General features: G+C 44.6%; 1 protein-coding gene across 10 annotated transcripts in view; it reads left to right on the forward strand.

Moving 5' to 3' along the window:
- Positions 1 to 21,843, forward strand: part of GRB10 (growth factor receptor bound protein 10) — a 203,571-nt gene that overhangs the window by 150,718 nt on the left and 31,010 nt on the right. For all 10 annotated transcript variants that reach the window (XR_004258489.1, XM_032244207.1, XM_032244202.1 and 7 more), the window contains one exon: positions 14,307 to 14,463. Coding sequence is in view for 9 of the 10 variants with exons in the window: in XM_032244207.1 (XP_032100098.1) it covers positions 14,307 to 14,463 (157 nt within the window). In the remaining variant the exon portion in view is untranslated. The remainder of the gene's footprint in view (positions 1 to 14,306; positions 14,464 to 21,843) is intronic.

Consider the following 21,843-nt stretch of genomic DNA (forward strand, 5'->3'; position numbering starts at 1 on the left):
AGATGAACAGGTAGTGCAGAGCGAGCAAGAGCGAGGAAGAGTGAGCAAGATGTAACCCTCTGTCCAGGAGCTTAGGAGAGGAAGAAAGACAAAAAATGTTCCCAGCAACAGTGATAGACACTCACCGGATTGGCAGCAGGACCACTTCCCATGAGCCTGCGTGACTCGCTCTGGAGAGGAGATGGTGCTGTGTGTGTGTCACATGTGAGGAACTGAGCCTCCAGGCACTGCAGCCTGCCTTTCTGTGCTCAGCTCCATAGGGTTGGGATCTGGCAAAGCTGAGGATGGAAGGCCACAGAGACCCCGCCTTGCCTGTAAACACCACATAGACCTTCTGTCCATCTACAGGAAAAACAGTTCAAGTGCTGTGAACTATGTACAAGGAATTGGTTAAGGCAAGAGTTCTAAAGTTAATTGCAATTTAGGAAAAACTTGAGCCCATACTCCTAGATATCATGGATGAGGTCAGTGGGATGTCAGAAGAAAAGGAATATTTTAAATGTGAGATGATTTGGATGGCAAATAAGCTAGAGGGAAAAGAGAGAGAATGCTGGCTCTTCTCGTAGGTTTGAGAGGAAAGGTGAAATTATCTTTATGGTCAAGTTCTGTAGCAATGTCTGACTCAAGGGAAAATGCATAAATTCTAATTCTTAGTAAAATACAGTGGTGGGTTATAGCATGCTTTTGAAGTTCAGCACCTTCTAGAGAGAAGGGTGGAGGGGGCACAGCTCTCGCAATAAACCTAATGTGGTGTCTTGGTGTCTCCACATGTACCACAAGCTTCCTCCAGGTTGTTACCCATCTGATGCTTGAAGAGGGCAGCCGTTCCTCCAACATGTCCCTCTGTGCCTGCTGGATCTGCCTGTCATGACCACACAATTAAAGGAGGAATTCAAATTATGGCATGTAGCCCATTTGGGGATCTCCAACATTTAGATCCAAAAACCATTCCCAACAAGGAGTCGTGTCTGAAAACAAATCTCTACCTGACTATAAAGCAGGAATCTGAGCCCCAGAGGACAGTAGCTCCAAGAGAGCCCTGCCCCTGTTTGGGAGGAGCACTGAGATTGGACCCTCAGCCCAGATTAAACCTTTTTGGAGATGACCCCCGCAGGGACACGGGTACTGGGGGTCACAGCCCAGATGCCTTTCATGGCATGCTTTCTTAGCACTACTCCCCTTTAATCCACCAAGGGAGAGTTTTTAAAAGTTTTAAGTTTTAGTTTTGACAAAATGATCCTATTTTATAAAATTATGTTTTTCAAAATAACAGGGTATGCATATCCATTTTAGAAAAGTTAAAAAAAAAATGCAGATGAGCACATCAAAACTGATTCTTCCAAATAAGCCTGTCTACTTGATATAAAACAAGGGTAGAGGCTACTGCTTCGAATCTTACCATCCACTCACTTAGCCAGTGAGACCTGTTCTCTGCGGAAAGTCCCATTAGGGTCTCTGAAAACCATGGTTGACTTTCAAGAACTCTTTTTAGTTATTTCTAGAACTTTATCTCCTTTAGAAAAAAGGGTTTGTAAAGACAACATCTTAACATCTTTTTGATTCTCACTGAAAACTTGAAAGGTATTGATTGTAAAGCAGACTTTCAAAACTTGTTTATTTTAAAATTTTAGACTTGTGGGTACACGTGCAGTTTTGTTACATGGGTATATTGCATAATGGTGAGGTTTGGGTTTCTACTGTACTCACCAAAATAGTGAAGATTGTACCCAATAGGTAATTTTTAAAACCTTCACCTCCTCCTTCCATCCTCCTCCAATTTGGAGTCCCCAGTGTCTATTATTTCCATCTTTATGTTTATGTGTACCTATTGTTTACCTCCCACTTATAAGCAATAATATGTAGTATTTACTTTTTTGTTTCTGAGTTACTTCACTTAAGATAATGGCCTCCAGCTCCACCCACGTTGCCGCAAAGGACATGATTTCATTCTTTTTTATGATTACATACTATTCCGTGGTGTATATTACCACTTTTTAAATACAGTCTACTGTCGATAGACATTTAGATTGATTCTGTGCCTTTGCTATTGTGAATAGTGCTGTGATAAACATACGGATACATGTCTTTTTGATATAATGATGTCTTTCCTTTGGGTAGATGCCCAGTAGTAGGATTACTGGGTTGAATGGTAATTCTATTTTTATTTCCTTGGGAAATCTCCGTACTGTTTTCCATATAGGTTGTACTAATTTACATTCCTACCAACAGTGTATTTGGCTTCCCTTTTCTCCACATCTATGGCAACATCTTTTGTGGGTTTTTTGTTTGTTTGTTTTTGTTTAGTGATAGCCATTCTGAGTGGTATAAGATATCTCATTGTGGTTTTAATTTGCATTTCTCTGATGACTAGTGATGTTGAGCATCTCTTTATGTGTTTATTGGCCACTTGTATGTCTTCTTTTGAGAAATGTCTGTTCATGCTCTTTGCCCATTTTTTAATGGGATTGGTTTTTTTTTTTTTTCTGGCTGAGTTGCTTGAGTTTGTTGTAGATTCTGGGTAATAGCTCTTTGTTGGAAGCATAATTTGCAAATATTTTCTTCCATTCTCTACGTTGTCTATTTACTGCACAGAATCTTTTTAGTTTAATTAAGTCCCATTTGTCTATTTTTATTCTTGCTGCATTGCTTTTGTGGGCTTAGTCATAAATTCTTTGCCTAGGCCGAAGTCCAAAGTTTTTTTCCTAGGTTTTCTTCTATGCCTTTTATACTTTCAAGTCTTATATTTAGGTCTTTAATCCATCTTGAGTTAATTTTTATACATGGTGAGAGACAGGGGCCCAGTTTCATTGTTCTGCATATGACTAGAATTTCCTGTAGATTTTTCAGTTTGTGTGGTTAGAGATGTTCATAGAGATAGCCAATTTTCCCAGCACCAGTTATTGAATAGTGTCCTTTTCCCATTGTTTATTTTTGTCAACTTGGCTCAAGATCAGTTGGTTGTAGGTATGTGGCTTTATTTCTGTATTGTTTATTCCATTCCATTGATGTGTATGTCCGTTTTTGTACCAGTATCATGCTGTTTTAGTTCCTACAGCGATATAATTTGAAGTCAAGTAATATAATACCTCTGGCTTTGTTCTTTTTGTTCAGGATTGCTGTGGCTATTCAAGCTCTGTTTTTTTTTTTGTTCCACATGAACGTGAACAATCATTTTTTTTCTAATTCTGTGAAGAATCACATTGGAAATTTGATAGAAATTATGTTGAATCTGTAGACTGCTTTGGGGGTAGTTATGGTAATTTTAATGTTACTGATTCTTCCAATCCATGAGCATGGGATGTCTTTCCATTTGTTTGTGCCATCTGTGATTCCTTTCATCAGGATTTTGTAGTTTTCCTTGTAGAGATCTTTCACCTCTTTGGGTAGATGTATTCCTAGGTATTATGTGTGTATGTTGTGTGTGTGTGGCTATTTTAGACAGGATTGAGTTCTTGATTTCATTCTCAGCTTCAAAATTATTGTTGTATAGAAGTGCTAATGATTTTTATATGCTGATTTTGTATTCTGAAACTTTACTGAAGTTGTTTATCAAGTCTAGTAGTCTTGGAGGTGTCTTTAGGGTTTTCTAAATAGAAGATTATGTCATCACTGAGTGTGGTGGCTCACACCTGTAATCCCAGCACTTTGGGAAGTTGAGGTGGGTGGCTCACGCTTGAGTCCAGAAGTTTGAGACCAGCCTGGAAAATGTAGTGAGATCGCATCTCTAAAAAAAGGTACAGAACAAATTAGCTGGGTGTGTGGCACATGCCTGTAGTCCCAGCTACTTGGGAAGGTGAGGTGGGAGGATCACTTGAGCTCAGGAGATGGAGGTTGCCGTGAGCTGAGATCACACCACTGCATTCCAGCCTAAGTGAAAGAGCTATACGCTGCCTCAAAATAAGCAAATAAATAAATATAAATAAATAAATAAATAGATAAATAAATAAATAAATAAATAGTTCATGCTATCAATGAACACAGAAAACTTGACTTTCTCTTTTCCTACGTGGATACCTTTTGTCTCTTTCTCTTGCCTGATTGCTCTGGTTAGGACTTCCAGTGCTATGTTGAATAGCAGTGGTGAGAGTGGACATTCTTATCTTATTCCAGTTCTTAGGGAGAAATGCTTTCAACTCTTCCCTATTCAGTACTATAGTGGCTGCGGGTTTGTCCTGTATGGCTGTAGTTCTTTCAGGGTATGTTCTTTGATTGCCTAGTTTGTTGAGAATTTTCTTCGTGAAGGGATGTTATATTTTACTGAATCCTGTTTCTGCATCCATTTAGAGGATCATATGGTTTTTGTTTTTAGTTCTGTTTATGTGATGAATCACATTTATAGATCTGCCAATGTCAAACTATCCGTGCATCCCTGGAATTAAACCCACTTGATCATGATGTATTATCTTTTTAATGTACAGTCAGATTGGTTTGCTAGTATTTTGTTGAGTATTTTTGCATCTATGTTTATAAGGGATATTGGCCTGTAGTAATCTTTCTTTGTTGTGTCCTTGCCTGATTTTGGTATCAGGGTGATACTGGTTTTGTAGAATTAGTTAGGGAGGAATTTCTTCTCAAATTTTTAGATAGTTTCTATAAGATTGGGACCATCTTTTGTTTGTATGGCTGTTAAAATTTGGCTGCAGAGGCAGGTGCAGTGGCTCAAGCCTGTAATCCCAGCAATTTGGGAGTCCAAGGCGGGTAGATCACTTGAGGTCTTGAGTTCGAGACCAGCCTGGCCAAGACAGCAAAACCCTGTCTCTACTATCTCAACTAGAAAATACAAAAATTAGCCAGGTGTGGTGGAATGTGCCTGTAGTCCCAGCTACTTGGTAGGCTGGGGCAGGAGAATTGCTTGAACACAAGAGGCAGAGGTTGCAGTGAGCCAAGATTACACCACTGCACTCCAGCCTGGGAGACAGAGCGAGACTCTGTCAAGAAAAATTAGCTGTGGATCTATCTGGTCCTGGGCTTTTCTTTTTTAATTGGAAGATTTTTTTTAGATTACTGATTCAATGTTGTTACCCCTACTGGTCTATTTAGGATTTCTATTTCTTCCTGATTCAGTCTCAGGAAGTTGTATGTTTCCAGGAATTTATCCATTTCCTCTAGATTTTTTAGTTTGCGTGGATAGAAATGTTCATAATAACCTGTGATGATCTTTTGTATTTCTGTGGTATCAGTTGTAATGTCACCTTTTTCATTTCTAATTGTGCCCATTTGAATCTTCTTTTGTTCTTGGTTAAACTTGCTAGCTATCAATTTTATTTATCCTTTCAAAGAACCAACTTTTTATTTCATTGACCCTTTGTGGTGTTTTTTGTTGTTGTTGTTTTGTTTTTTGGGAATCTCAATAACAGTTGTGCTCTGATCTTTATTTTATTTCTCCTGCTAGCTTTGTGTTTTGTTCTTTTTTTTTAGTTCCTTGAGGTGTGACATTAAGGTTGTTAATTTGAGAACTTTCTGTCATTTTGATGTAGACATTTAACACTATAAACTTTCTTCTTAGCACTACTTTTGCCGTATTCCAGAGGTGTTGGTATGTTGTATCTCTATTTTCATTCATTAAAAAATTTTTTTCTACCTTAAGTTCATTGTTGACCCAAAAGTCATTCAGGAGCACATTTTTTAGTTTTCATGTATTTGTATAACTTTGAGAGTTCCTTATGGTATTGATTTTTAATTTTATTACACTGTGGTCCCAGAATATAGTTGATATAATTTTGATTTAAAAAAAATTATTGAAATGTGCTTTATAGCAAAACATCTGGTCAGTTTTGTTTCATGTGCAGATGAGAAAAATGTGTATTATGCTGGTGCTTACTAGCATGTTCTATAAATGTTCGTTATTTCTGTTTGGTAAGGTCTAGCTTAAGCCCAGAGTTTCTTTGTTGACTTTCTGCCTTAGCTACCTGTCTAGTGTTGTCAATGGGGTGTTGTAGTCCCCCACTATTATTGTATTTCTGTCATTGTTTTCTTTTTGATGTTGTAGCATTTGTCTTGTGGATGTGGGTGCTTTGGTGTTTGCACACATATTTCCAGAAGTTAAGTCCTCTTGTATTGAATGCATTCTTATTATATAATGCCCTTCATTGTCTTTTTTGTTTGTTGGTTTGTGTTTGCTGTTGTTAAGGTCTGTTTTATCAGATATAAGAATGGCTACTTCTGCTAACATTTGTTTTCCATTACATGATATATCTTTTTTTCACCCGTTTACTTTGAGTCTGTAGGTGTCTTTAGCCATTAGGTGGGTCTCCTGTAGACAGCAGATGACTGGGTCTTGTTTTTTTATCCAGCTTGCCAGTCCATGTCTTTTAAGTGGAACATTTAGACCATTTGTGTTCAAGGTTAATATTGGTATTTGAAGTTTTATTCTTGTCACAGTGTTGTTAGCTGGTTTATTTGTAGTCTCAGTTGTGTAAGTGCTTTATACAGTCTGTGAGCTTTGTCTACTTACGTGTGCTGTTATGGTGAGTATCATCCTTTTGTTTCCATGTTTATAACTCCTTTGAGAATTTTTTTATAGGATTTGTCTAGAAGTGACAAATTTCCTCAGCACTGGCTTATCTGGGAAACACTTTATTTCTCCTTCATTTTTGAAGCTTAGTTTGGCAGAATACAAAATTTTTGACTTATATTTATTTTTTCTAAAAGAGACTAAAAATAGACCCCAGTCTCTTCTGACTTTTGTAAGGCTTCTGCTGAGAAGTCCACTATTAGTCTAATGGGATTTCCATTATGGGTGATTTGACACTTCTATCTAGCTGCTTTTAAGATTTGTTTTTTCATGTTGACCTTCAATTAATCTGATGACTGTATTCTTTGGGGAGCGTGCATCTTCTATGGTATCTCTCATAGGTTCTCTGAATTTCTTATATCTGCATATCTACATCTCTAGCAACTCTGGGGAAATTTTCCTGAATTATTTCTTCAAATATGTTTCCAAACTTATTTTTTTTTTTCTTCTCTGTTAGGAATACCTATAAGTCCTAGGTTTGGTTGCTTTAAATAATCTCACATTTCTCAAAGACTTTATTTTTTTAACAAAAATTTATTTTTTCTTCTTATCTGGGTTATTTGAAAGACTAGTCTTTCTGTCTCTATTGTTGAGAATAGAATTCTCTGTTATTGAGTAGAGAATTTTTTTCTCTATTGTTGAAGCTTTCAACTGTTTCTTAAAATTCCTTCAGTGAGTTTATTTCCATAAGTTGCTTGTTTTTAAAAATACATATATGTATGTTCTTTCATTTCCATACTCTTCTGGGTTTTTTGTGTTGGTTTTCAACTTCCTCTTGGGTCTGATTGAGTTTCCTTACACTCCACATCTTGAATTCTTTATCTGTCATTTCAAAGTTTTTCCTTGTGGTTAGGAGCCATTGCTACAGGGCTAATGTGGATGTCCCAACATTGATTCTTCATGGAGCTGGAGTTTTTGTGTTGGTTTCTTCTCATCTGTAGAAGCTGTTACTTATTTTTTAATTGACCTTCATTTGGTAGGATTTTTTCCTTCTCTCCCCCACCTTGAGGATATGACTATTCTGTATGTTGGTTAAGTTCCTTCGGCTTGGCTTCGTTTCTCTGTACTTTTAGGGGACCAAGGCTCTTATGAATTACTTGGTGATAGACAGCTTTAGTGTAGTGGTTTCCTCAAATGCTAGCTGTTTCTAGGTTGTCGTAACAGTGTGCGGGGCCTGTGGTCAGGCGCACTGTTTTCCTACAGAGAAATGGAGAGGTGGAGGTTTCAGGAGGCTTAGCTCATCCCCCACCTCTGGGCACTTCCGTCAGCGGGACTTTATGGAGTTATGCAGTTCACCCAACAGGCCAGTAGGTGGCGCTTGCAGTTGAGAGGCAGTTGCAATAATAGCAGTGGAATTCTTGGCCATTGTTGATGTGGGGAAATACCAGGGTTTCCCTGGCCATGGGCGGAATTCCCAGGGATCCCGGCCTGCACTCTGCCACCAGCCTGGCTGGAGGCAGCAGAGCTGGGCAGGGCTGGGTCTGGCAAGTCTGTGACCAGGCTCTCTAGGGCAGGTGCAAGTGTCAACTTTGGCGGGGGTCTGGGGCAGCTCTCAGGCCACTGGGACAACCCCCTAGGGTGCAGCATGGTTGCCTTTCCTGCGCCACAGAGTCTGTTCAGGAGGAGGAGCAGCCAGGATGCTTAGCCCAGCAGGTGGCCCTGGAGATTGCCAGCTCACACTCCACCAACCCCGTGGGTGTCCCTCCAGCATCCAGCCCTAGCAACAGACCCAACCAACTAGTCTCCTCCCAAGTCATCCACACCACCCTGCATTCCTGGTGTTCGGGACCTCAGGACTCCCTGCAGCAGAAACCGCAGCACTCAGGCCTCACCCTTCCGGGTCTGGTCTCACTAAGGGCAGGGCACCTGTCTCCCATGCCACCACTTGAACCTACGCCACACTCGTCGCTGTGTTCCAGCAGTGGGGGCACCTCCACTATTTGAAATCAGGCCAGAAGTCTCATCTCCAAAGCCCTGGGCAGTGCGCTGAGTCCTGGGGAGCTGAGACCAGGCCTCAGGGTCAAGCCCCAGCTGTGATGGGGAGCACTGAACTGCTCCCAGGCTACCAAGAAACCATTTCAGGTGGGACAGTGCAGGCTATTAAGCACATTTCTTTTTTTTTTTTTTTTAATTGTACTTTAGGTTCTGGGGTACCTGTGCAGATCATGCAGGATTGTTGCATAGGTACACACATGGCAAGGTGGTTTCCTGCTTCCGTCCCCCCATCATGTGTATCTGGCATTTCTCTCCACGTTATCCCTCCCCACCCCCTGCTGTTCCTCCCCTAGCCCCCCTACAGCTGCCCCCAGTATGTGATGCTCCCCTCCATGTGTCCACATGTTCTCGTTGTTCAACACCCGCCTATGAGTAAGAACATGCGGTGTTTGGTTTTCTGTTCTTGTGTCAGTTTGCTGAGGATGATGGTTTCCAGATTCATCCATGTCCCTACAAAGGACACAAACCCATTGTTTTTTATGGCTGCGTAGTATTCCGTGGTGTATATGAAGCACATTTCTTTTAAGTAAGTTTGAGTTTGAGTCACTATCGAATTGAACAGGATTATTATGCGTGTTCTCATGGTGAGTACAGTCATGTAATCACGCATAGTGATTCAGTTATCATCCCTTATATCAAGAAATAACATCATTAATTTAAAACAGAACTAAAAACTAATGGCAGAAGTACATTCCTTTTTGCTGAGATTAATTTAGCCTACTCTGGTTGGTTCTGCCCTAGTCTGAAGTAAATGTAATTTACCCTAAACCTCCAGGCTTCTGAGTCTGTCCAGTTTGAGGGCTTCAGGGCCACACGGAATCAAAAGCCTTTTTGTGTGAGTCCTTGGAGCCTACCTGGCACACGCTGGGTAGTGGCTTGCAGTGGAGAAGACAGGCAAGGAGAGCCAGGAAGGGGAGCCCTGGTCAGATCCTGGCTCCAGTACTTTCCACCTCCGTGACATCCGGCAAGCTTTCTGCCTTCCAGAAATAGTTACTCCTCCCACCAAAGGGGCAGAGACAGATGCCATGGAGTGAAGGCTCCTTCCGCCCTCCTGGTGCAGAAGTCTTCCTGCTTTCTCCTCCAGGCCCCGCTGAGGCCAGCCAGGGTAGGGTAGTTACCCAGACCAGGATTTCTCCCACAATCGCCACCTCGTGTCACGTCTTCGGGCCCTTTGCCTGCTTTGATAGTTACTCTTCCCCTGTGAGTGCCTCCCCCTGGCCTTGTGATTACCACCTGGCTTCTCTAAAATATTTACCACTAATATTTACCAGAGTTACTAAAAACCCCAGTTTACATTACATGCTAAGAGAGCTTTTGTGCTAAAAATTAAGTTACTCAAAGATTAAGAACTAGGACGAAACTGATCCCAAGAGCTGCTGGCCCAGAAGCCCTCGATGTCTGGGTTTCTGTGTGAAGGTCTCAGGGTGGGTGTGGATCCCAGCTACTGTGGTCAGTGTGTGCACCCTGGAGGCCGGGCCTCCTGTCCAGGGACATGTTACACTGCAGACCGCTGGAAAAGGACAAAGAGAATGTCCCATTTGCTATTTTTACAAGATGATTACTGCTGAGCCTTGAGCAAAGACTCACCGCCAGTCAGGAGGTCTTTTGGATGCGGTAATGAGATAACCTGAGCCTGTAAATCAGCCAACAGCAAAGTCTGACTGTCGCGGGAAGCAGGAGTGAGGTCTGTGCTAAGACTGACAGCAGGGAGGGGCCTGAATGACTCACACACACACATCAACCTTGTGGGGACCACTGAGACAAAGAACTGGGTGCCTCAGAGTGGAGTTTGGGGCCCTGGAGATACGATCTACCTTCAACTCCAATTGTTCTTAAACTTCTTCCTTTAAGTTTGCAAAAAGTTAAGCTCTTGCTTTTTTATCTATGCAGTGAATATGTAAAAAGTGACAGCAGGAAATCTGGGAAAAATGGAACCTTCTCTTAGCACTTCAGGGCTTTTGTAATGGGATTCAGTGCCAAGCCAGCCTGGGGCCTGGGTAGCTTTGCAAAACCGTTCCTTCCCCAGCTAACTCTAAAAGGACAGAGTTTCATGCTGTTGACATAATTATGCCCTCTTTAATATTACTGTTTTATTTTTAAAAGCAATTAGCTAGTAAGGGTTTTTTTTGTTTTGTGTTGTTTGTTTTTGTTTTTGTTTTTTTTGCAGTAGAGAAAAGGAAATTAAGGATTTGGGGGCTGGCTTTTCTGGCTGAATTGTTCCTGCTGCATCTCACTGGTCCTGAGGTTTGCTTTCTCAGAGCTGGAATCCTGAGTTGGAAGCAGCCTTCAGGGCCCCGCCCCTGCACCCTTCCATGGTGGTCCACAGGCCTTCAGCTGGAGCCTGCAGTGCCCCTAGATCCACACTGGATCCAAGCACATCCCAGGGAGGGCAGGTGCCGGGGGCTGGGATCTTTTCAAGAGGTTATCTCATTAACCCATGGCACAGCAATGCTGTGAGGCTGGTGCTGCTTATAGATTTCCATTTTACAGATGAGGAAACTGAGGCACAGAGGCCGGATGGCTCAGCCATGTTCCCATAGCTAGTTCCTGTTGAAGCATGGTTATGCCCCAGTCTGTTTCTAAGCTCCTTTTTGGAACCTCCACCCTAGGCCAGGCTAGGTCATAACTAAGGTAGTCACTTCCATACATTGAGCACAGTGTTTTGCTTATGTTACTGATTCTCAGAGCAGTTCCCACAGCTTGGATGAAGAAAACAAGTCTTAGATTGCTAATTACCTGCCTGAGGACACAGAGCCAGTAGGAGGCTAAGCCGGGATAGAACTGTGGGTCTCAGCTTCTCACCCCTCCTGGTGTTACCAGATTCTTATATTCCCTAAACAAGTCATGCCTTGGAAATTAACTGCCCGTGGTAACAATCTTCCTGCTGAACTGTGAGTTGCTGTGGGGCAAGGACCTTGACCTGCTCGAGAGAACCTTCTAGGCCCACCCCGTGCAAGATGCTTGAACACCGGATGGGCCAGAGAGACCCAGGTCTGCTCTGCAGGAGACCTGGGCCCCCAGCACTGCCCGGGTGGTTACTGGTATTGTACAGAATGCTCCTTCTAGAACTGCCAGCTCTAGAAGGCTCTGCAGTTGGTGGCTGGTAGTCCCCTGTGACGGGAGCCCTCATGCCTGGTGTGTTCCTTACAAACATCCTCATCAGTAGCTCTGAGCGTTGGCTGTGTGGTTTGACGTAGCTGGTGGACACAGGGCTTGCTTGGTGTTCTGTCTGTGGGGCTTAGTTTTGTGTGTGGTTGGAGGGCCCTGGTGAGCTTGGGGAAGTACCAGAGAGCTCTGTGTTGGGGGCAGAGGGGCCTGTCACTGGAGCTGGAGGCTGCTTGCCTCTGTGTCTGCCTCATTCTGCTGCCTGCCCTGCCCCCTCGGGGTCTCGCCAGCCCAGCCTCTGTGGGAATCTAAAAGGAGTGGAGGTGGACGTGTGGCCAAGCACATCTCAGCTTTTAATACCCAGACTATTTATAGACCTTTGGGGGGATGGCCGTGGAACAGCAGGGGTTGGGGAGAGAGTTTAAAGAAAAATGCAGCAGGGCTGGAAAAAAAAATGAGAAAACCATTGCTAGGGCTGATATGGGCAAGAAAAGTGGCAAAGGGACTTGAGGAGTTACGTAACAGGCACTTCAACATAATTTCACTTTCTTAGAGACGATCACATATATTCTCAGTGCACATAAGCTCATTGAGAAACTCAGGAAAGACGGAGCATTAGGAACCCTGATTTGGGGAGCCGAAGGCATGTGCTCACCCTGAAGACATTCGCTGTGATGGTTAGCACATTTATAAAGCATCATTGGAGCTCAGTTATAGTTTGCAAATTCCTGTTTTCCTTTTATGTTAATGCATTTTAATAACATTATTATCTGGAACCCAGAGACCAGCTTTCTTCACTTAAATTGTGTTTCTACTTATTCAGCCATGTCAGCTCTGTGTGAATATTTCACTTGTTAGGGGGAGGTATACTTTCATTGAGTGACACATAAATTCTGGAAAAGAGATGGTGGATTACTTGAAAATTAAATACAAGTTGAAAACAAGTCCCCGGGTCCTGATCCAACCCCGGCCCTGGAATTTCTTTGAGTTGGAGAAGTGGCCCCAAGGTGGCAGGCAGGGAGCAGCGACCCTACCTGAGAATGCTGGACCCTGGCTGGTCCCCCGTCTGCTGGGAGCTTAGGCCGCCCGCACAGAGAAGGGCTTTTCCACTGTCGCTGAGCCCCGCCCCTACCACCTCCCCCAACCTGGAAACTCAAGCTTGAGTGACATTGACTCCTCCCTTCCCACCGGGGTGACAGCTGAGGGTAGCTAGCTGTAGGAGGGTCAAGAGGGTCCCTGTAGGATGGTTTGGTCCCAGTTCCTGATTAAGGCAGGGGGCCTTCCAGCCCTTCCCGCTGCTGTCAGACTCCCCGCCGGCCACAGAAATCGAAGTTCAGAGCAAGTAACCACGCCCCTCCAAATACAAGAAAAGGGGCCAGAGAAAGTGGGGAGCCTCAGAGGGAGTTTGTCAGGACAAACTGACATTCTTGCGCACCCTGCAGATCCAGCTCTAAAGCTGCCACTGACGCATCAGTTGTGGGACAGATTATTTGGAGGTTGGCAGATGGGTCTGGATTCAGAGAACGCGCGTGCTTTAGCCTCTCGGCTGCCTGCGTGTGATTTCGCTGCCACAGGAAAGCATTGGGCAGAGATGTTTCTGACCAGTTGGCGTGAGAGTTGTGTTGTTGCGGTTGTTGTGGGTGTCGTCCCTACCCCCAAGCCCTGGGCTCGTCATATGGGAGTGGGAGAGCAAGCCCGTGGGACTATTGCATCACCGAGGCTGGAGTCACTCCCTAAGTGAGCTGGTGCAAGGCAGCCTGGGAGCCCAGCGGGTGCGCCGGTGGCCTCTGGCGACATCCTGCCCACGAGGGCACACACAGGCTCCACACAGTCAGCCTGGGACACTGGGGAGAGACGGAGACATGCTCCCTTCCTAGAGGCAGTTGCGATTTAAAATGCCATCTTGCTCCTCTGACTGCTTTTTCCGGGCTGTTGAGGTGAGGATTTTGTTAAACACACATGTGTTCTGAGCAGGGTGCATTCCTGCGGGGTCATGCCTGGGACGGGTAGACTCCCGTCCTCTGGACTCTACCTCTCTGTACTTTGGTCTGGAGCTGCTCAGTGTTCATGGGTTTGAACGGTACTGGGCAAATGAAGCTTGCTTGTAACTTTGTAGGGGTTCGGGGCTAAAGAATCTGGTGAGTGTGCTTCTGTTATGCCCTTCTTTTGAATTAATTCATGTCCACTCCACCCTGAGCCTCGGTGTCTGTGAGGTGCCACTGCTGGACCCTGTGCCCTGGGAGAATAGGTGGACTCGCCAAAAGTTATGATGGGGAGAGGGACATTCACAGAATTTGTTGTGCTTTGATTGTTTTTTCAATTGGTTCATCTGTAAAATGTCCAACCCCGAGACCACCAGCGGTATTCTGAAGGAATCCTGTGAATCCTGTTGCTTCTGAAGACAGGCTTGGTGGTTTAGCCATGTGCTGTATGTTCACACGATCACCCTGGGCATTTTAAGAGTGTCACGTTGTAATCCTACCTGCTCTGCCCCCAGGAGGTGGAAAGGGGAGGCGGGGAGGGAGAGTCATATCCCTGCAGCTGGTGGGGACCTGTTGGCTGCTTGGAAAAACAGTTCCCGTGTGTTGGAGCACTACCGTTCTTAGTTTTCTTCCGTTTTCTTTTGTTTCAGTTTTTATTTCTTGAAAACCTGAAGTTGTTTATCTGTAAGTATCCCCTTTGTGTGTTGCAGGATGTTAAAGTCTTTAGTGAAGATGGGACGAGCAAAGTGGTGGAGATTCTAGCAGACATGACGGCCAGGGACCTGTGCCAGCTGCTGGTTTACAAAAGTCACTGTGTGGATGACAACAGCTGGACGCTCGTGGAGCACCACCCGCACCTGGGATTAGGTAGGGAACCGCTGGAACAGGAATGGCACCCGGGGAAGCTCGTGTGCGACCCAGTGGGGACCACCACTGCCAAATGCCAAATGTCTGACTGCACTGTCTCCTTCCAAATGAGCAGGCAGACTCTGGGTTGCCCTCGACTCTCCTGCCTCTTCTGTTTCTCCTAAAATTTCACTTTCCTCCCCCCAGCCCCCTTTCCCTAGTGTTTTGGGAATCTTGCCTTGGATGGTTGAGGCAATGACTTCCCAAAGGCTCAGACACGGCGAGGTTCTCTGTGGCTTGTACAGTCTCCCCAGCTGTCAGAGCCACGGGGATCTTGCCGCACACCTGTGGGCGGGGACAGGAGGGAGGCGCCCTTGAGGCGCTCTGGTGAGAGCCGGCCTTGCACAGGATTGCAGCTGCCCTTCTGAGAGCAGCTCCTCAGCTGATGGAAGAAGGGAGCCATGGTTACAGGCAGCAAAGTGCAGAGAGGTCTGCTGGGAATTGGAGCCCATTATGAAGCACTTTGCTCTAAGTTAGAGTTGAGTGTTAACATGGCATCTCTGCTCGCTGGTTAATAATGCCTTCAACAGCGTACATGCACGTGTGTGTGTGTGTGTGTGTGTGTGTGTGTGTGTGTGTGTGTCACGCACAAATGTTGTGCCTGAAAAGCAAGAGAACATTTTGTATCACACAATATTTGAAGATATTGGCTATTTATTGAGCTATTTTATTCAGGTGGCTTATTTTAGGTAAAAAAGCTTTTCAGACTTTTGCTTAAATTCTTATCGGATAAAATATAGTTTTTACAAAGTCATAGGGAAATATTTAAAACCAGAATTTTATCTAAATCAACAGTTATATTTCTCCCATGTCTTGAAGGAGAGAAAAACAACATAGGTTGGAAACTTCCCATCATTCTAAATTTTTCTCATGAAGCTCTTTTGAAAGGTTAAAAAATCGAATTTAAGCTTCTAGGTCTGGAATATTTATTTAACTGAATAGCATTCTTCCAGGTAATATTATACAATTTAAGCCTAAATAATGCAGTGTAAATTTGAGCTGATGTCACCTTAAGTCCGTGTTTTGTAGTGTGCCCGGTACTTTAGGTACACGGTATGCAAAGGAATCATATAGAACTCTTGCTGGTTTCTCTCCCATCTCTACTGATTGCCAGATGCATTCGTGTGAAGACAGAAGCCTTCTCCTCCATTGTCACTAACAGCTTTCTCCTGCCAGCATCACTCATTAGGTCCACAGTTAGTGCTGTGGTATCACAGTTGTTCCCATGGAGACTGGCTGTCCCGTCAGCCGCCAGCTTGGGACGTCCATGAGTGGATCCTACTGTGGTCTGACAAGGCTGCCAAAGCACCTGCTGACACACAGTAACTTGGAAATTAAACAATAGTGGGAAACCTTCAGCATATGTCTCTACATGTGTATATACATGTATGAAAATATATATAATATAAAACCTTAAAAACAAGTCTGTATAGTTTGACAGTGATTATTGTTGAAAGCCCATTCAAAAGTCCGATTTTTTTTTCATTTGAAAGAACTATGGAAGGGACTTCTGCAGATATGTAGTACTTGAATATAATTTGACACACTTAGGACATGTAGGAATTGGGTACAGATGTACATACATAAAATTTGAACATACAAGGAATGTTTCAGAAGTTTTGAGTTATCTATTTCATGTGATACCTTTGATTTCCAGACTGTCATGTGGTAGATAAATAAATGGTACATTAAAACTTTAACAATAACCAGATGAAGAACCATTACTCAGAGAGAATATGAAAAGAAATGTGCATAGGTAGGCACACAGGATGTGTAGGGATGTGATATTTACACACCTTGTCTCTTTCTCTTCTTTATGGATAGACTTAATACACTCTAGGGGAGGATGATACTTTATTTTGAAATTAAGTATAAAAAGGAAAAAGGGAAAAAGAAGCAAGTGAAATGATCAAAAGGAAAAAGGAACATTTGTGTCAAATTTTAGGTCCTCTTACACACACACACACACACACACACACACACACACACACACAAATTAATAAACCTTACACAGCCAGGATACCTGAAATCCCTTAGAATATCCTTCCTCTCCTTCCTCAGTTTTCTTTCTCACCACCAGTTCCATTCTTACTAGTGACTAGTAAACACATTTTTCTATCGGCTGGGTTTGCAGAGGACTTTGCAAGTTTTTACAGCCAGCAAGTTTCCCCAGCCTGTAAGGTCAGCACCCCCCGGACTCATTCCGATCCACACAGAGCTTCTGCGTCCCCATCCCTGTAACTTCTCTGAATACTGTTTTGTGACCCAGCCTTATCACTTACTATTTTTTTAAAAATTGATTTAAGTTGCTATTTAACTAAAAATCTTATTTCTGCCATGATTTGTCAGCATTCAAGTATGAGAAGCTCACTAGTGAGAAAACACAGGGCTGCAGGGTGCCTCTCAGAGAGCCCGTTGGGCATCTCAGCTTCATCCCCCTTGGACTGGGACGCAAGAACCACAGGGCCAAGAGGGGATTCTTCTTCGTTGTGGATGGTATTCCTGGGCCCTTCTGGCCCTCTGATTCTCAGGGCACATCCCCAGACATTGCTATCTCCTGGTGGAGAGCACTTTCCTAGGTAATTATATGTCGGGTATTCTCACAGGGATGTGGACATATACCAGGTGGGTGGCAGGGGCAAAAGCCAAGCAGTGCTTGCAAATCCATAAGGCAGATACTAAGGCAGATTGTAACCCAAACTCCCCATAATTGAGGGTGTAGGCCACCCAAGTTGGATAGCATTTTAAGCCTATGTATAGCCTCCAAAATTGAAGTTTTCAAAGTATAATTATTACTGTTTGAATATCCCGAATTCAAAAATCTGAAATCTGAAATGCTCTAAAGTTTGCAACTTTTTGAATACTAATTTGATTCTCAAAGGAAATGCTCATTGAAGCATTTCTGATTTTTGGATTTTGGATTGTTCAACTGGTAAATATAATGCAAATATTCCAAAATTAAAAAAAAAAAAAAAAAACCCAAAACCCAAAGCTTGTGGTCCCAGGCATTTAGGATAAGGGATACTCAACCTGTATAAGGATCTTAACAGCTAAAGTATCAGTCCCTTAATAATAGTAAACCTTCCCAGAAGGAAGTGATAGCTTTAGAAAAGGTGAGGGCAGTTCCCAAGATAGCCTGCAGCAGGTGGCTCCCTTTCCGTGGGAGAAAAGCCCCGTGCGTGGGTGTCTGCAGTTTTCAGGGCACCGCTCCTCTGCAATGCTGGTCACCCTCCATTGGCAGCAACAGTGGCATCCCTGCTGTCACTCAGGAGAGCAGCTCCTCTGGCTGGGGGCGGATTGTCGTGTCCCCTCTGCACCGTGCTTGTGAGCAAACAGAGACGGACTCCTATGAGCAGAGCAAGGTCATGTAACCCTTCCCAGTGTCAGCTCCTGGGGACATTCACCACTGGAAGCACTTGGAAAAGTTGTTGCAAAGCCCTAGTGACTGATGGTCTGTTTTAAAATCCCAGTTCACTCGTCCCTTTAAATGGTCCCTTTCTGTGTTAGCAGTATCCCCAGGCTCTCCCAGTCTCAGTGTCTGAAGGGGAGCTTTTAGCCATGAAAACACTGTCCCTGACCCAGGGCCACTCAGCAGCCGACAGTAAGTCCAGCTGGGGCTGCCGGAATGGGGCAGGCCTTTTGGAAGGTGTCTCCATCCCTTCTGCCCTGAGCACGTGAGCTGCGAGTCTCTGGAAGGTTCACTTTAGGCAATGCAGCCTCACACATGGAGGACGCAGCCATCTTAAACAGTCAGCCTGCAGACATATCAAGTAAACAAATTATATTTTAAAAGGAATCTTTGGCCAGGCACAGTGGCTCACGCCTGTAGTCCCAGCACATCGGAAGGCTAAGGCAGGAGGATCACTTGAGCCCAGGAGATTGAGGCTGCAGAGAGCTGTGTTCTCATCACTGCACTCCAGCTGGCTGACAGAACAAGACCCTGCCTCAGAAATAAAAGATAAAAGGAATTTTTAAAAATACAAAACCAGTATCTTGATGACCCCTGAACTTGAAAGTGGGATTGCAGATAAACCCATCCCTGGGAATGTGGAGGCATCCATTGCCTTGGACTCTTGCACCCAGGCCCCAAGTAACTGTAGACGTCAGGCAGACTAAGGCCAGAGAATCTGGGAGAAGTTGTAACTTACGCAGAGAACACAGTAAAGAGAAGAGGGTGTCTGCCAGATCCTCCAGATTTCAAGGATTTGAGGAATTCTGTTATCCCAAGGATTCGGCTGAAACAGAAAGAGCAACGAGTCCTTTTCGGTTGTTGACAGCTTTGCATTTGTTCCTGGTCAGATGAGAAACGCCGTGGCAGTAACCGGAGGTGCTGTGGCTGCCACGCTTTTGGATGCTGGCAGCTTGACATGCAGAGAGGTGTGGAGAGAGAAACAGCCGGCACCTGTTGACCCTTGCAGATTAGAGGGGGCCTTTCACAGGCTGGTTTTATGTCTCTGTCTCCCTTTTACATTTGAAAAGCAACAAAAGATGTCCTTTCCCCCACTAAAATCTGTAAATAGAAAGAAGTCTGCTTATGGGCTTATCCACATGTCAGGGCTATCTCACTGATTACTCCATTGACAGTTTCTTAGCCTGGGAAAGCCCTGAGCCTGCCAACAGCTCTTTCTCTTCCTCGGATGGGCTGTGCTGAGGAGCGATGGGCAGGGGGTGGCCCAAGGGCCGTAGCTTGGTGTGAGGCCGAGACGGTGGGGTGCGTGGGCTCTGTGTGCCGGCTCTGCCACAGCCCCTCCACTGCCAAGCGGGCAGCACATCTTTCTGCCCAGGAATCACACTTGAGCTACAAGGGTAAAGGCAAGGAGTTGTCTTTTTTGAGTTGTCTTGATATTGAAATGCTTTTTCTTGAGGAGTAGAGTAATGCCAGCCTTAGTTTCAGAAATTTGAAAAATACAAATATACTTCAAGGAATTTTTGCCTTTTCCATTTTTTCAAAAATTACATTTGGAATATTATCTTGAAAAGTAGCATTCCCATTTAACTCTGGGCCATTGTAATCATAGCAGCGTATAGATAGTGATGTGATTGTTTAGAATCACGCAAGGTCATTTGAAAATATATGTCTTTAAATCACAGGGAAAATTAGAACTGGGGGAAAGATCTTTGAACATATATTGTGTGGTCAGTAGCCGACTGGAACACTGGTTCCCCAGGGCATTTGTGCTGGGGGCATTCAGCTGCATCTGGAGGCTGCATAGCTCTAGATCTCTGAGAAAGGGGTCACCGGCCACATTGTGTTGGGTGACCTGCTGTGAGTGAGGAAAAGGGAATTGATGTTTCATTTGTCTTGGGACTCACCTCTGGGGATGCTAGGTGCCCTCTGGGGTCACCAGCATCAGAAAAGCACACTCCTTTCAGTATACACAGTTGGTTTGGCAGCCCACCAGTTGCCCCAAGTTTCTAGGCCCCCTTTGCCAGGACACCAAGCCCTCACCTGTCCACCTTGACCTGACCACCAGGGACACAGCCCCCCCCCCACTTGTGTTTACACTGCCATGTGCAGCTTGCCCATGGTCTTTCCAGGGCAGGCGCAGGGAGACAGGAAAGTGCTGTCCACAAGGATGGGCGCCTACATGGGCTTGGCCACCCCCTTAGGGCTGGGGGCTGCCCCAGGCTTCCTCTTTGGCTCCCCTTGGGGTTCTTTGGAGACAAAATGTCCTTTGCTTTGGAAACAGACATATTCTCCCCACTTAGGTAGCTGTTGCCTCCCATTTGTATTTCTCCTTATTTGCCTGATAAAAATTGTTAGTTCTGTAAATCAGCCATCAGCAGGTTATTAGATTGTTGGTTTTGGTTTGGGGTTTTTGTTTTTTTCCTGTAACTACAGAAAGACATTTTTCTCTGAATAAACATCTCAATGGAAGTCACTGATTTGTTTTCCTTCTGGAAAATCCATTTTCAATGAATGACCTCGAGCCCAACCTCCTTTTAGAAAACAAACATAACAGTTTTCGTCACGTGTTCTTGGTTTCTGTCCTTTTCTGTGATGGGGAGACACGAGGGCCATAGATTGGTTCACATGTTGCTAGCAGCATTCTCTCCAAGACATGGACAAATGGGAACTGCTCCACACTTGCTGGTAGTGCCAAGTCTGAGCTTTCTGGCAGCCATGGGGAGAAAATTCCTTTTCTTCACAAAGTCTGGCTTTAAATGTGTTTTTACCAAGGAGTCCTTTCCTTGTCATGTTAAAACTGAGGCGGAGCACAAATCAGCTCAGAATTTCCTTCTGCATACCAGTCAGGGCCATCAGAGATGCATGCCCATGGCCACAGTTGTTCTTTGTAGACCGGAAGTCTTTTCTGCATTCTGAGATCACTTTGACTCAGAAATGCTTTTGCCTTTAACTTCATTCCTTCCTTCCAAGATGAAACTTTTCTCAAGATTCCAGTCTGGCAGCAGGAGAGGAGGGTAGGGGCTTACTAGGACGACAGAACTGCCCTGTTGTCGATTCCATAGCATGTGAATCCGTACCGTCTTGGCATGAGTTCACACATTGACCCTGGCATAGACCTGCTCATCTTGTTTATTCCATGATTTAACAAGGTTAGTTTCACATGGCCACCACCCTCCCGTGACAGTTTCTGAGGAGGCGCCTGGGAAGGGATGTAACTGCCGTGAAAGGGAGCAGTGGGGCCTCTCGAAGCGCACACTGTTCGTCCCACTCCGCCTGGAATCACTGTGTTCAGGCAGTGAGGGAAGCGACCTTTCTCTTCCCGGGAACAGTGCTGCTATGTAAGATGCTGTGAAGGTGCGTGTGCGTGTGTGCGTGTGCACAGTGGGTGGTGGAGCATGGAGTGTGTTCTCTTCCCTGCCTTCACATGTGATTCAGTCGACGAGAACTGTTCCATGATGTGGCGTGTGTGGGCTTCAGCGTGAAAGATGAGTATGTCTCTGTGTACAGTCTCCTGTTCATCACGGTCCCTCCCTCGGTATGTACCACCATCATTTTAGGCAACCAAGTTTCGTGTCATCAAAAAGCTTCCCTCTGCTTCCATCTCTGCACCGTCTTTGGTCATCCCCTCCTTCCCCACCACTTTCAAATCCTTTTTCCTTTGTCTTTGAATATTTTCTCACCTGTTATAGTCTGTTCTTTACACGAGTTGAAATTTCTTAAGGGAAAAATCATTTGCTAAGATTCTTATGGACTTGTTCCTTAACATCTGGCGGATGCCAAATTCAAAAGAAGTATATAAGAATAAGTATTGGCCAGGCGCCGTGGCTCAAGCCTGTAATCCCAGCACTTTGGGAGGCCGAGGTGGGTGGATCACGAGGTCAAGAGATCGAGACCATCCTGGTCAACATGGTGAAACCCCGTCTCTACTAAAA

The sequence above is a fragment of the Sapajus apella genome, unplaced genomic scaffold, assembly GCF_009761245.1.
Source record: "Sapajus apella isolate SASKATOON/1434 unplaced genomic scaffold, GSC_monkey_1.0 scaffold54, whole genome shotgun sequence".
NCBI classification, from domain to species: domain Eukaryota; kingdom Metazoa; phylum Chordata; class Mammalia; order Primates; family Cebidae; genus Sapajus; species Sapajus apella.